The 15,086-nt window shown below is 39.4% G+C and overlaps 1 protein-coding gene across 7 annotated transcripts in view; it reads left to right on the forward strand.

The window, feature by feature from the left end:
- Nucleotides 1–15,086, forward strand: part of sptan1 (spectrin alpha, non-erythrocytic 1) — a 47,797-nt gene that overhangs the window by 32,063 nt on the left and 648 nt on the right. For 4 of the 7 annotated variants that reach the window (XM_028462353.1, XM_028462357.1, XM_028462358.1 and 1 more), the window contains 21 exons: nucleotides 674–777; nucleotides 966–1,128; nucleotides 1,237–1,251; nucleotides 3,707–3,838; nucleotides 4,623–4,760; nucleotides 4,841–4,945; nucleotides 6,174–6,382; nucleotides 6,454–6,574; nucleotides 6,655–6,776; nucleotides 7,300–7,432; nucleotides 7,516–7,614; nucleotides 7,683–7,842; nucleotides 7,932–8,008; nucleotides 8,747–8,956; nucleotides 9,250–9,546; nucleotides 9,620–9,732; nucleotides 11,302–11,319; nucleotides 12,122–12,176; nucleotides 13,366–13,562; nucleotides 14,227–14,280; nucleotides 14,488–14,634. In XM_028462353.1, coding sequence (XP_028318154.1) covers nucleotides 674–777; nucleotides 966–1,128; nucleotides 1,237–1,251; nucleotides 3,707–3,838; nucleotides 4,623–4,760; nucleotides 4,841–4,945; nucleotides 6,174–6,382; nucleotides 6,454–6,574; nucleotides 6,655–6,776; nucleotides 7,300–7,432; nucleotides 7,516–7,614; nucleotides 7,683–7,842; nucleotides 7,932–8,008; nucleotides 8,747–8,956; nucleotides 9,250–9,546; nucleotides 9,620–9,732; nucleotides 11,302–11,319; nucleotides 12,122–12,176; nucleotides 13,366–13,562; nucleotides 14,227–14,280; nucleotides 14,488–14,634 — 2,669 coding nt within the window. The remainder of the gene's footprint in view (nucleotides 1–673; nucleotides 778–965; nucleotides 1,129–1,236; nucleotides 1,252–3,706; nucleotides 3,839–4,622; nucleotides 4,761–4,840; nucleotides 4,946–6,173; nucleotides 6,383–6,453; nucleotides 6,575–6,654; nucleotides 6,777–7,299; nucleotides 7,433–7,515; nucleotides 7,615–7,682; nucleotides 7,843–7,931; nucleotides 8,009–8,746; nucleotides 8,957–9,249; nucleotides 9,547–9,619; nucleotides 9,733–11,301; nucleotides 11,320–12,121; nucleotides 12,177–13,365; nucleotides 13,563–14,226; nucleotides 14,281–14,487; nucleotides 14,635–15,086) is intronic. The other 3 variants (XM_028462355.1, XM_028462359.1, XM_028462356.1) reach the window with 2 other exon arrangements.

Below are 15,086 nucleotides of genomic sequence, written 5' to 3' on the forward strand. Positions count from 1 at the left end.
TGACATGAAATCTACTGTTTTGATTGGATTCTTTTTTTTTTTCAGGGTTTTTTAATTTATTCTTTTGTTTTATTCAATTGTAGAATATTTTTCTAAATTAAGGTTTAATTGTGTGTAATTTATTGGTTAAAAATGAATGGCTCAGTTTTTCTCACTCTTTTTTTGCCACATACAACACAAAGATGGACAGTAACAAAAAAAAAAGAAAAATGCTGACAGGTTACTATAGACGATATTTACTATCTTATACTGTTGCTAATTATTGATCGCTGTTTGACTGATATCACATGATCAATACTTTTCTAACATTCCACACTACAAAATAAGTCATCAAAGTATGGATGATTCATGCGGATATCGTATCAGATCAATAGTGGTATCGGGCAATAAGAAAGGTTGAAATATCGGAAGTGGGAAAGTTGTATCGGGGCAACCCTAGTTTTAGTATTATCTAATATTACTCTAATCTGAATTTCATCTTTCTAATTTTATTAAACTTGTATTTTCTTTTATATCCTTGTTCAGTCTTTATCTTCTCTTATCTCATCTTGACGTATTTATCTTTTACTTATTTTATATATTTTTTTCCTATTTTTTGTCTTATATTTGAACTGATAGGATTTCAGATTCTAATCTTATAACCTGACCTGTTTATTTTATCTTTTGTCCACAGGAGGAGAAAATCGCAGCTCTGCAGTCCTTTGCTGATCAGCTGATCGGAGCCGATCATTACGCCAAGCCAGAGATCCTCAACCGACGCCAGGAAGTCCTCGGCAGGTAGGACGGTGGCTTCATTATTCTGTCCAGTGATGTTCATCAGGAGGGAAGAAATGTTCCGTAAATATTCATTAAAAACGTTAAATTGTGGTTAGAGAAGAAGAAGTGGTCCAAATATTTGACCTTTACCCTTTTACATTCTTCTAAACTGAACCCATGAGCTGAATCTTGAGCTGTGATGTCTGAAGGTGGCGTCGGCTGAAGGCCCAGATGATCGAGAAACGCTCCAAACTGGGAGAATCCCAGACTCTGCAGCAGTTCAGTCGGGACGTGGACGAGATCGAGGCCTGGATCAGCGAGAAGCTGCAGACGGCCACGGACGAGTCCTACAAAGACCCCACCAACATCCAGGTTAGCACGGCACATGTTAGCCTGTGTTAATGACGGCTGTTTGACGATGCTGAGTGCTGCAGGTTCCCTGTGACACTGAATCTTCTCCCACTGTCTCGTTTCTTATAGCTGTCCAAGCTGCTGGTAAGTCACGTAGTGTGTCAGCTGACTAACCCTGAGCAGAAACCAACACGTGTCCCCGTCTGCTGTGTGTGTAGTTCAGGGGTGTCAAACCATGACTAAACCATGATAAAACCTCTAAATCCTCTCCTCTGACATGGTTCACTTAATGAACAATCCTTTAGTTTTTTTCATATCTGAAGTCATCACTTCATCCACACTCGGTAAAGTAGCTCTGCAGAAATAAAAGCACATTAAATCAATCAGCAGCGTTTACTGTGAAGTTTTATGCTTGGGTTTTTGTATTTTAATTTTTTTATTATTTTGTATTGTGTTTTTTATAGTTTGTATTATTCCTAATTTGTTTTTAAAGTATATTTTTAATTTTAGTTTATTTTTTAATTACTTTTTTTTAACATGTATAATTTTTATTTGTATTATTTTGTGTTGAGTTTCTTAGTCTGTTATGTTTTAATCATTTTTGTAAATATATTATTTTATTTTTTATTGTTTATATTTTGCATTTTGTATTTTTTGTTTATATATATATATATATACACAATATTTTTTCAAATATTGTTAATTTTTCATATTTTCCATTACTATCAGTAAAACATTGCGACCCCCAGTGGACACGTTAGGATTAGCAGTTACTTTAAGTGAATTTGTTGTCGTCAACGAGTCAACTGGTTTTGGTGGCGGGCCAGTTTTGGCCTGCGAGCCGTATGTTTGACACCCCTGATATAGACTCCACATTAGACCCTTCTTCCTTTCTCCTGGGTTTTAATTAAGTTGCTTCATTCTGAGTTTGTCTGTGTGTTTCCATCAGTTTTTCCAGGTTTTAGGTGTCGCTGTGTTGTCTGTTTTTTTTTGGTGGAGAGTCACTGTCAGCCTGGGATTCGTCCCCATAACGCTCTGAGGATCAAACCTGTGATGCACTGATTTATTTCAAACAATAAGGAGGCATTTTATCTTCCAGTTACTTAGTCTAAGGCTTGTTTAGTTTGTATCTGATGTTTTGTAATATTTTATTTTATTTATTGTTTGTCTGGAAGGCCATCGTGTTTTCATATTGTTGAAACTTGAATCTTTGTGTCGTTCGTGTTGCAGACGTTAAATGTGCTTCTTCCATACCAGAGATTAGTCCACATGTTTGAGTTAGCTTAGCACGTTGTGGCGCTGGCTGAGCAGTGTCAAAGGGTAGAGGGGCGGAGCTATGTTATCAGGGCCACTCTATGGCTGTGTTGTAAGTATTATACTAACGTAATACTCATATTAAGTCTGACATCTAAATTAGTGTGCAATGCATTCACATTAGATGATATGAACCGATTGAGTACACAAGAAATACCCAGATGTATACTATACATTTTAAGTATGCACTGGGCACACTAGTCATACTCATTCGTCCCATGATGCATTGCGAGCGGCATGTAAAATAATTTTGTGACCGGCTTTAAGATAAAAGTCAAAAATCCCCTTTTCAAAATAAAAGCATATTTTTTTTTGTCTTCCATTAGTTTTTTTTTTACTTCTTTTGTAAATAAGGCTCTTGTTTTGAAGTTAACAGGAAGTTAGCCACATGTTGATATTCTACTTCATCACTTTCTCACTTTAAATGCTTTTAGAACTAATTCCAGCAAGTTTATTTTATCTTTTTTTTTTCCCTTCAAATAATATGTTGTGGTTTCATTTTTTCAGACAACTTTTTTCAGGAAATTTGATCTCTTGACATGTTTTGACTGCCAACTGTCAGTCTTCCTCACAGGCACCAAGTGATTGCTTTGATGTATCCCTATGAATTCTCATTAGCACACAAAAATGAAAGCGATCAGTAGATGCTTTAATGCTTTCCTTGTGAAAGAACTCGTAGGGATACATCAAAGCTATCACCAGATACCTCTGAGGAAGACTGACAGTTGGCAGTCGAAACATGTCAAGAGATAAAATTTCCTGAAAAAAGTTGTTTGAATAAATTAAATTAAATCTTAACATTTGTTTTCAGAACTTTCAAAGGTGGAGAATCAACAGAGATATTTAGCCTAAGTGTGATTCAGGTTTTTGTCGTTGTAGATTCCAAATGCATCTTGGGAAACTTGGAAGTATACTTCAGTGGGAACGCTCATTATCCTAATCATACTTATAGTATATAGTAGACAGTATATACCGGTACTCACTGAGTTTGTAGTGTGTAGTACGTTAGTGTGACATTTGGAACACAGCCTATGAGGTTATGATTGTGGTGCATCACTGGTTAAAACCTCCTACAGCTTCGTGGTGACTCCTCCTCCAAAGCCGTTTTCCATCCTGTTCGTTGTCTTCGTGTGTCGCTGCCTTCATTGTTCAGTTCCAGCGTTTCCACACGTTTGCAAATGTTGACTTTTTTATTTTTGTGCTGCTTGAAGTCACACGAGTGTGAGCGCCGATGTTTATTGTGACGAGTCCTTCTCACGCTGTGTCGCTGCGCTCCATCTCACAGAGTAAACATCAGAAACATCAGGCCTTCGAGGCCGAGCTGCACGCCAACGCCGACAGGATCCGCGGTGTCATCGACACCGGTAACTCCCTGATCCAGAGAGGAGCGTGTGCCGGCAGCGAGGACGCCGTCAAGGTAGGGACCACTCAGTGGGGTGAATTTAACCTTTCTTCATTCATTTAAAAGAGAGACGTGAAACAGGTTCAGCAGATCTGTTAGTAAACATCAACACAACAGCATCGATCAGCTGAGAGACTAAGTCTGTGCAAAGAGCGCTGTGATTAATAACTAACTTATTAAAAAATCTATCAATATTAAATCAATCCATATTATAGCATTTCATATAATATAGTATTTTAGCTGAACTTACAGTGTGTGACTGTACTGCACTATTAATCATCACCCTTTCTTTCAGGTATGTCCTCGTCCTAATATTAATAACAAAGCAGGTATAATTTATGCGTTTATAAGACTGCTGAACCAACACCTGAAGCAAAAGTTATTAATTAATAACTGATATAAAGTGATCAAGGACACTAACTCAATCCTAGATGGCACTCCTGGCAAATCATAATGTTAATATTAATAATAATTAATATTATCAATTTTAAAACCCTTTGTCCTCCAACAATTTTAAAAAGCCTGCGTACAGATTCAGTAGAAAAGGAAGTTAAATACATTTAATTATTTACACAATCCTGCATCCAGAGCAGTGATGGCAGCGGTGTATGCACAAAGAAATATTTATCACTTAAAATCAAACGTTTTAGGACTAATTGTGTTTTTTAATCCATCAATAAACAATAGTTTGAAATTCATCAAAATGAAGTTTGCATTTTTAGACGTTATCAAAGAGACTGTGTGTGGCGGCGTCGTTGGAGCGTCAAACTGATGAGTTTGGACTGTCTCTGTGTCTCAGACGCGTCTCGGAGCTCTGGACGAGCAGTGGCAGTTCCTGGTGAACAAGTCTGCAGAGAAGAGCCAGAAACTGAAGGAAGCCAACAAGCAGCAGAATTTCAACACTGGCATCAAGGACTTTGACTTCTGGCTGTCAGAGGTGAGTTAGTTGGACGCGTTGTGGACGCCCACCCATGAAGGAAGGAGGTCACGGTCTGACTCGTGTTTGATGTTTGTCAGGTGGACGCTCTGCTGGCCTCTGAGGACTACGGTAAAGATCTGGCCTCAGTCAACAACCTGCTGAAGAAACACCAGCTGCTGGAGGCCGACATCTCTGCTCACGAGGTAAAAGGAGCAGCGATCTTTCCTTTACATGAGTTTGTTCTATAAGTTAATGATGAAGCACACAGTGATAGACCAAACTTTCATGTTGGCGTGGCTGATTAATCAATTTTTAAAAATTAATTCGAGTTTTTTGTTGTGACTCCACTAACGAGTGCGAGACAGAGAACAGCGAGAAAAGGAATAGTATTGTCACATGTCTGCAGTTGGTTTGGGTTTGTAGTGACAGATGTGCAACCAGTGAGTGCAGCCGTAAGGTTTGTCTGATGCAACTTATTCCAGATTTTAAAACAGAGGCATCCAGAGGCCGAGCGGGAGAAATGCTGCACTTTATGAGGAGAACAGGACCATGACAACAACAAACCTGTAAAAACAATTGGCCCAAGCTTCCACGTACTGTATGATAAGAAAGGAGCACGATGGAGAGTGATCACTGACACGGTCGCTTTGAACATCGCACAGCAACAGCACGGGAGAGAAAATCATCAGTTGGAGGGGGGTCGTTATTTTCTGCAGCGACAGACGTTTGGTCCAGTGGAACCAGGGAGGAGTTGTTACATGAAAGTTATAAACATCAACCAAAATGTGATGCTTGCTCATGTATTCAGGGATGCATGTGGCACTGTTTAACCTTCAAAACAAAGTCTTAAGTTTGCACTTAATTAATCTGATGGAAGTTGATTTATTATTTATTTCCATACAATGTGCTATGCTACCTTTTTGTTTACAGAAATATTTTATTCAAGAAAAAGGTTTTGCCTCCCTTGTTAGTGTTTGAAAATGGTTTAGCTATTAATGTAAATGTTAACAATTTATTCTCCTTTCAAACTACAAATTATTATCATACATTTTTAACAAAAGAACAGCTGGAACTTTAATTCTAGGAGGTAAATAGGGGTTAATTTTCTTACATTTGATCAAATAAAATCAAAACTTGTTTTGAGACATTGCAGTCATTCATATTTTTTGTTTTTTTTTAAAAAGTAGGGGGGTAAATCTGGAAAATTCATAATTTGAAATTTTGACGAGTAAATCTGCACAGACTGTCAAAATAAAAGCCCTTCAGTTTGAGTATTGTTTGATGTATAAACTATGCTGCTTTCACTTCTTTGTTAAAAAATTCGTAGAAAATTTTCTTGGGTTTGTTTTGAAATTTTAAACCATGTGATTGTAATGAGTGATTGTGATTGGATGTTGAAGATGATGGGTGTTTATGGCTCCTCCCCCTCAGGATCGTCTGAAGGATCTGAACGGACAGGCCGACAGCTTGATGGCGAGCAACGCCTTCGACACGTCGCAGGTCAAAGACAAGCGCGACGCCGTCAACGGCCGCTTCGCTAAGATCAAGAGCATGGCCGCCGGACGCCGCGCTAAACTCAATGAGTCGCATCGCCTGCACCAGTTCTTCAGAGATCTGGACGACGAGGAGTCCTGGATCAAGTAGGACACGCCTCCCCCCCCTGTAAAGGTGTGAAGTAGCAGGACGCCACTGACGTGTTTGATCTCCACAGAGAGAAGAAGCTGCTGGTGAGTTCTGAGGATTATGGACGGGATCTGACAGGAGTCCAGAATCTGAGGAAGAAGCATAAGAGGCTGGAGGCGGAGCTTGGAGCGCACGAGCCGGCCATTCAGGTGCAGGAGGGTCAGGGGGCGGCGCTACACATTAAAGGTGTGTGCGTGTGAGACTGAGCGTGTCTGTGTGTGTCTCCCAGTCGGTACTGGACACGGGGAAGAAGCTTTCTGACGACAACACCATCGGACAGGACGAGATCCAGCAGAGACTGGCTCAGTTTGTGGATCACTGGAAGGAACTCAAGGACCTGTCAGGAGCACGGTAGGTCATCATCATCATCATCTTCATCATCATCATCGTCGTTGTCATCATCATCATCATCAGGGACAAAAAACAAACCAGTCTGTTTTTTTTTTTTTTCATAAACAGTCTCTGTTTATGAAGCCTTTATACTGGGAACAAAGCATCTACATGTTATTAACAGATCTACAACCTTCACTCTATTCACTTTTTATAATACACACCTTATATAAGAAAGTCACCAATTAACATTAAATAAATACATAATGACACTGACAATAAAAGTAATAAATACGTGCTTCCAATGAAAATGAAATCCAAACATGAAAAAAACCAAACTGAATGCTGTTGTGCAAAGGTTGCATGAAAGATAATTTTAGACAATTGTAATATATGTACATATATAATGATATTGGAACAGAATAACAGCATTATTGTAATTATTATTGGGTGTATTTGGCAGAGCTGGTGTTTGTTCATCTGCAGACAACACACACACGCACACAGATAGTCCATTAACACTGTGTTGTGTGTGTGTTCTCAGAGGTCAGAGGTTAGAAGAGTCTCTGGAGTATCAGCAGTTTGTGGCTAACGTGGAGGAGGAGGAGGCCTGGATCAATGAGAAGCTGAACTTGGTTGGCAGTGAGGACTACGGAGACACACTGGCTGCAGTGCAGGTGATCACATGATCACACTAACTACACACGTGTGAGTATGTGACTTGAGGACACGTTCACTGAGGGAAGCGTGGTGTGTTCAGGGTCTGCTGAAGAAGCACGAGGCCTTTGAGACGGACTTCACCGTGCACAGAGACCGAGTGAACGACGTGTGCGTGAACGGAGAGGAGCTCATTAAGAAGGTAACGACGTTAACAAAGCAGCAAACGATCAGCAGCTGAGCCCCGCCCTCATCCTCTGTGTCCCTCAGAACAACCATCACGTGGACAACATCAGCGCTAAGATCACAGCTCTGCGTGGGAAAGTGTCAGAGCTGGAGCGAGCGGCCGCTCAGAGGAAAGCCAAGCTGGACGAAAACTCTGCCTTCCTCCAGTTCAACTGGAAGGCTGACGTAGTGGAGTCCTGGATCGGTAAGAACCAGCCCACATACCTAATGAGTCCACCAGGGGGCGCTCACTTTCATTGTCTGTTGACCTTTGACCCTGTGATGTCTCTACAGGAGAAAAAGAGAACAGCCTGAAGACAGACGACTATGGCAGAGATCTTTCCTCAGTCCAGACTCTGCTCACCAAACAGGTACGAACGAGTGTCTGACTTCTACAGTACTGAAATATTCTACTCATGTACAAGTACAAGTAAGTCATACATAAAATACTCACGTACAAGTAAGTCATACATTAAATACTCACGTACAAGTAAGTCATACATAAAATACTCACGTACAAGTAAGTCATACATAAAATACTCACGTACAAGTCAAAAGTAGCTAAATTGAATAGTAATCCAAGTAAAAGTTAATAGTTACTTTCACCCCCCACGTTTATTTTTGGTGATAAATCTACTGCATACAGTAAACATCTAATGTATAAACTTAAAAAGGAAGAGACCAAATCTACCACAATTGGAACTTAATTTATTTTCTAGCTCCTTTTATTAACTCTAAAACTGAGAAAATAACCAGCATTCAATGCTGTCTTGGTGCCGTGCATCACCTTTAATCTGATTGGTTGACTATGATGTCATGCATTTGATTGTTGTCTGGTCATTTTTTGTAGTTTCACAATGTCCGTTGATCATTTTAAAACAAAAAAATAAGAATCCACTTAGTAACGGTTGGGTGTAGAAATGTAATGAATTACTTAAATTATTTTAAAGTGTACTTCAGTACAAGTAAATTACTGATTTAGAAATGAAACGTGCACATGAAAGTAACTCAATTATAATAACGTGACTACTTGTAATCCATTACTTTCACCTCTGCTGACTCTGAGTCTCTGACTCTTTCTCACTGAGTCTTTTCTCTTTGCTCTACAGGAGACGTTTGATGCAGGTCTCCAGGCGTTCCAACAGGAGGGAATCACTAACATCACGGCTCTGAAGGATCAACTCGTCGCAGCCAAACACGTTCAGTCCAAAGCAATCGAGGCTCGTCACGCGGCTCTGATCAAACGCTGGAATCAGCTTCTCTCCAACTCTGCCGCACGCAAGAAGAAGCTGCTGGAGGCTCAGGAGCACTTCAGAAAGGTGGAGGAAAATGTTCAGATTCCCCGAAAAATGTTAAAAAAAACCCAACATTTTATAGTTGGATTTAGAAGATAAAGATCACAGCAGATTACGCTAATTTTCTGTAAATTATCAGTTTACATAAACTGTCAAAAATCCAACAAAATGTCCCTCAAACGTCCGCCTCAACCTCACAAACCCAACCTGGCAACGCAGCTTCTACACTGGCTCTTTGATCTTTGTGTCAGGATAGTAAAAAGTGTTGAGAGTACATAGACGTGCACTAACCATGGTGGTGTGATGGTGTCCATCAGGTGGAGGACCTGTTCCTGACCTTTGCTAAGAAGGCGTCGGCCTTCAACAGCTGGTTTGAGAACGCTGAGGAGGACCTGACAGACCCCGTCAGGTGTAACTCTCTGGAGGAGATCAAAGCGCTGCGTGAGGCCCACGAGGCGTTCCGCTCTTCACTCAGCTCGGCCCAGGCCGACTTCAACCAACTGGCTGAGCTTGACCAGCAGATTAAGAGCTACCAGGTGGCCTCCAACCCCTACACATGGTTCACCATGGAAGCTCTGGAGGAGACCTGGAGGAACCTGCAGAAGATCATCAAGGTCTGTACGCGTCTGCTACTCTCTCACTGTGACCTGTACTAGCAGCAGGTCATGTGACTGTGTGTGTGTGTAGGAGCGTGAGCTGGAGCTGCAGAAGGAGCAGAGGAGGCAGGAGGAGAACGATAAGCTACGTCAGGAATTCGCTCAGCACGCCAACGCCTTCCACCAGTGGCTGCAGGAGACCAGGTATAGTCCCGCCCCTTTAGAGCATCCAATTTGGCCCCCAGGAGAAAGTAAAAAAATAAATAAAAAACATGGAGAATCAATGTGTAAATTACCAACTGAGTTATAAATATCTCAGTTCCTGAAAATACAGAAATTCAATTAAACTTAACATTTGCCAGCGCTCACAATTTTCCTGCGTTCATGTCACATGATGGCAGTCATTTTTAAAAAGCTAATTGTTGAAAGAACTCTCAATTTTTCTCAAAAATCCACAAGATTTCCCTGAATGAAATAAAAAATATTCACAAAATTAAGTAAATTTATGTGTAGATTCTACAGGGACCGAAATCTGTCACTTCATGTTTAAATATTGTTGCTGCTTTATTTACTTTGCACTTCCACATTTAAATGATATGTAAAGTAGGGCATATTATTGATGAAAGTTCTTGTTTTCCCGCCTAAAATCTGCAGCCCACTTGAGATCAAACTGGTCCGTATTTATATCCATGCACTAAAATGAGTTTGACACCCCTGAGGTACAACTTTTATTGTGAAAGGCTGTGTGACCAACACATACGAGACACCTTCTTGTTTTTAAACACAGTGATGGTGTTGTGGGTCAGTGCTAGGGCTGGACGATATATCGAGTTTCAAGATATATCGACTTTTATATTTTGGCGATAAAGAAAACTACAATCTCTATATATATATATATATATATTTATATATATTATTTAGAGCTTATTTTGTATTAAAATGCTTGTTTTAGGAGCCTCTGCTTTTCACTATTTCTTAGAACAATATGTAAAGCTTAGTTAAATGATCACTGTGCATTCTAACCTAGACCTACACCTAAACAACACACACTACAGAACTCACTCACACGTGCTGTCCAGCTTTTTGTTAATAAAGGTCCTATTGTGTATTTTTTTTCCCTCATTTCGTGTATTTTTTGGCCATTTTGGATTTCTTTCTGAGTTGTTTTGTGTATGTTGTTGGATTTTTGTTGTCCCATTGTGTATTTTTGTTCTTTTATGCATTTCTGATGCATTTTTCTCTCTTTGTGTCCTTTTATGTATTTTTGTTGTTTTTTTGTGTATTCCTCTGTTTATTTGTGTGTATTTTTGTTGTCTCATTATGCTTTTTGTGTCCTTTTGTTTATTTTTGTTCTTCTTTGTGTATTTATCTGTTTATTTGTACATTTGTTAAGGTTTCTTTATGTTTTTCTCTGTTAATTTGCGTTTTTGTAGTAATTTTGTGTATTTTTTGCTGTCACTTGTGGGGGCCGTTAGTTTTTCATATTTGTCTGACACGCACAAGTTATTTTTATTTTGTATGTATTATATCTTAAAGCACCGTGATGTTATTTTAGCCTGTGTGGCATTGTGCATCAGCAAATTTAACCCTGAATTGTTTTTCTGGTCTGACTTTATTTGAATTAAAATGATCTAGATTTATATCATATATTGCCATTTTGGGAAAATGGGCTTGTGTGTGTATAGTGTGTTGTTGTTGTTATCACCTGCTAATGTTTGTGTTTCTCTTTTATTTCCTCGCCGCTGCTTCGCTGGGAATCGCTCTGCTAATCAGGACGTATCTGCTGGATGGGTTAATATCACTTTTCTGCCTTTACTGTGTGTGTGTGTGCGTGCGTGTGTGTGAGAGAGCCATGTCTGACTCTCCTCTCTCTGACTAGCATAGCGTATCGGCGTGTAATCTGTGTCTATCAGTACCAGGTGTCTGATGACCTCTGTGGAAGGTGGAGCCTTGTTTCTTGTTTCCACTGCTCTGTGTGTGAAGCTCTACAGCCTGCAGGAGAACAGGAAGGGGCGGGGTTTAGTCAGGGACATCACTTCCTGTCATTGTTGATCAGCTTTCATCACATAAACAATGTGATGGACGACACGTCTGTCCATCACATTGTTGATGTGATGAAAGCTGATCAACGATGTTGTGAAGATTAGTTGTAGAAGGTTTATCACTGCGACTGGTCATCGTTATAACTGGTGACTCTCTAATGCTGTCACTCAGTGCTTTTATTTCCAGTTTTTACCTCATCCGTTCGTTATTCAGCTGCTGTCAGGCTCACACACTACAGTAGGCCACGCCCACATCAGATTTTTGACCAATCACAGTGCTGCTCTTACAGTTTGTTCTCCTGAAGGATGAAAAGCTTGAATCCACGCTGAGTGGTGTGAGCGCACAGAGATTAAACACTGTGTGTGTGTGTGTGTGTGGCAGCTCTAACCTGCATGGTGGTGTGTTGATAGTCGTCATCACGAACCACGTGTGAAGCAGCACAGTGTGTGTTTTCGAGTGTTTGGCATGTGTGTGTTAATTGTAGGTGTGTATATGTTTATTTTTTGTTGTTTGTGTGTCATTGTTGTGTGTGTGTGTGTGTGTGTTGCAGGTCTTGTATGGTGGAAGAATCAGGAACTCTGGAGTCACAGCTCGAAGCCACAAAGGTGAGTGTGTATATCAGTGGTTCTCAAACCTTTTATTTATGTGAATAATATCCACTGTTATACATTATTATTATTACTATTATCATACAGAAAGTTATTTATTATTTGTGCTATAGTACCTAGTCATCTTAAAGATGTAAATCCTTGTATTAATCAGAAATAAACTGGGTTAAAAGTGACCACAGGTGGTGGAATTGGATTTTAAAAACCACAGGAATTGGTTATAAGTTGTAAAAAGTGTCAATATTAAAAGTGGTAGAAATGGGAAGAGGGTGACATAGGCAGAGTTTGAGATTATTACCAGGAGGGGGGGGGGGAAGAAAAAATTATACATGGACCGTCTAGATATTTGCGCCAACCACAATGTGTGTAATTATACAATATTGCAGAAATGATTAGTAGCTTAGTTGACTACAAAAATTAGTGTCGACGCGTCGTTTAATGTTGTAAATTCATGATAAAATCAGGCCGGCGGCCGCTTTCTGCTTTATTTTTGCTGCAGTACCATACATGAACTGCTGGGGGCAGTGGCATTTCACCTTTTACATTGTGAAGAAGAACTTGACTCACATGACTTGAGTGCCCAAAAAAAAAAAAACTCTTATTTTTTCGAATGAATTTGGGAAATCTGTAATGAAAACGTTTAACCACTGGGGGGGGGGGACAATGCCCTCCCTGCACGGCAATCTCCTTGTATGGTGGGTGGGTAATGTAATTTAAAAAGTAGGAACAATTACTTTACTGTCAAATAATGGGCGTGATAAATTGCGAATGTGGTTAAATTGCCAAAAAATAAGCATGAAATGTGATGAAAAGTGGTAAACATTGACAATGATGGGTCAACGTGTGACATTAGGTGGAAAAGTGATGGAAAGGGTTTATAAGTGTTGAAAATGTCATTGAAATTTAAAGAAATGGCAGAAATGGGAGTAAAAATGTATTAAAAGGAGCAAAAATAGGCAAGTTTAGTGTAGTTGCAGAAAAAGTGTAAAAATAAGCAAAATAGGGCTAAAATTGCTCAGAAAATATTTTTAGTTTTTTTTAAGCCATCTAATGACCCCCCTCCCAGTGTCTCGCAACCCCAAATGGGTTCCTGACCCATGGTTGAAAACCCATGGTGTCGATCACATGACCACCATTACACACACATACATGGTGTTGTAATAAATATGTGTGTGTGTTTATGCAGCGTAAGCACCAGGAGATCAGGGCCATGCGCAGCCAGCTGAAGAAGATTGAGGATCTAGGAGCAGCAATGGAGGAAGCTCTGATCCTGGATAATAAATACACAGAGCACAGCACGGTGGGACTGGCTCAGCAGTGGGACCAACTGGACCAACTGGGAATGAGGATGCAACACAACCTGGAGCAGCAGATACAGGCCAGGTACCACTTTGACCTTAAACACTGACTCCTCCTTCACATATTTTAATCTTTAACTAAACACACCAGAGATGAGCTCAGTTACAATCACATTTACAATTATCCCTATTCTATTACAATTCAATTACAATTACAGTGACCAGCATTTTCTCCAATTACAACTAAATTAGAATTATTTTTTGATCCTCAGAAAGTCAATTACGTTCTTAATTACTCAAGTTCAATTACAGTTTATCACAATTACTGAGCCTGAAATAAATAACCTAATAAAAGTTAATCGTCCTCTTGTGTTAGCTTTCTGTTAGCATCTCTAATGCTAACAGGTCCTAAATCAGATAGAAAATAAATTAGATGATATATATTTTTGTTTTTAGTGTATTTTACATCTATTGGTTTCCTTATTAAGCTTCCTAATCAATTAAAATATAGGTTTTAATATTTTTGCAGTGGGCGTTTACCCCTAAATTTCTTTTTTAAACGGTAAAATGTGTTAAAACTTGATATGAAACATATTTGAATAATAATTAACTACATATGTGTAGAACTGTACACAGAACTGTAACATGGTTCCACAGCTTAGTGTTAAATTATAATTGACAATTTTATTACAACAGCAACATATTTTTAAAATAATAATTATAATTGGATCATCTTCTCTGTGTTACAGGAACACCACAGGAGTGACTGAAGAGGCTCTGAAGGAGTTCAGCATGATGTTCAAGTACGTGCACGTTTCCAACTGTGTGTGTGTGTGTGTGTGTGTGTGTGTGTGTGTGTGTGTGTGTGTGTGTGTGTGTGTGTGTGTGTGTGTGTGTGTGTGTGTGTGTGTGTGTGTGTGTGTGTGTGTGTGTGTGTGTGTGTGTGTGTGTGTGTGTGTGTGTGTGTGTGTGTGTGTGTGCACCTACTCAGCCTCTGTGTGTGTTTACAGGCACTTTGATAAGGAGAAGTCAGGTCGTCTGAACCATCAGGAGTTCAAGTCATGTCTGCGTTCTCTGGGCTACGACCTCCCCATGGTGGAGGAGGGAGAACCAGACCCTGAGTTTGAAGCCATTCTGGACACTGTGGATCCAAACAGGTCAGTAGAACACTTTCACACAGGAAATAGATCAGAGAACCAATCACTGAGTTACAAAACTTCATCATTTTTATTAAAGGGCTTCATAAAAAAGCACAAACATTGTGGTAATAGTTCTGTCAACCATAGCTAACCTTTACTAGTGAAGTATTAGTAGTAATATTAGTGAACTTTATTTACTAAAAAGTGGGCGGTGGAAATATTCCAACCAATCAGGATTTGGTTCTAAACCCTTTTACTTTATTTGCATAATGACTCTTTACTATTACTAATAGTACTAGTACTAACGGTACTAGTAAACAAAGATTGGTTTACTGCTTAAGGTTTTTTGTGCACTAGTGCGCATGTAGACATTACTAGTAACACAAAAAAAAATCAAAAACCAAAGATTTGTCTCAAAAATATTTCCACAATTTTAACATGTATTTTTTTAGATTTACACACCTGTTTTT

Source organism: Gouania willdenowi, chromosome 12, assembly GCF_900634775.1.
Source record: "Gouania willdenowi chromosome 12, fGouWil2.1, whole genome shotgun sequence".
In the NCBI taxonomy this organism is placed as follows: Eukaryota; Metazoa; Chordata; class Actinopteri; order Blenniiformes; family Gobiesocidae; genus Gouania; species Gouania willdenowi.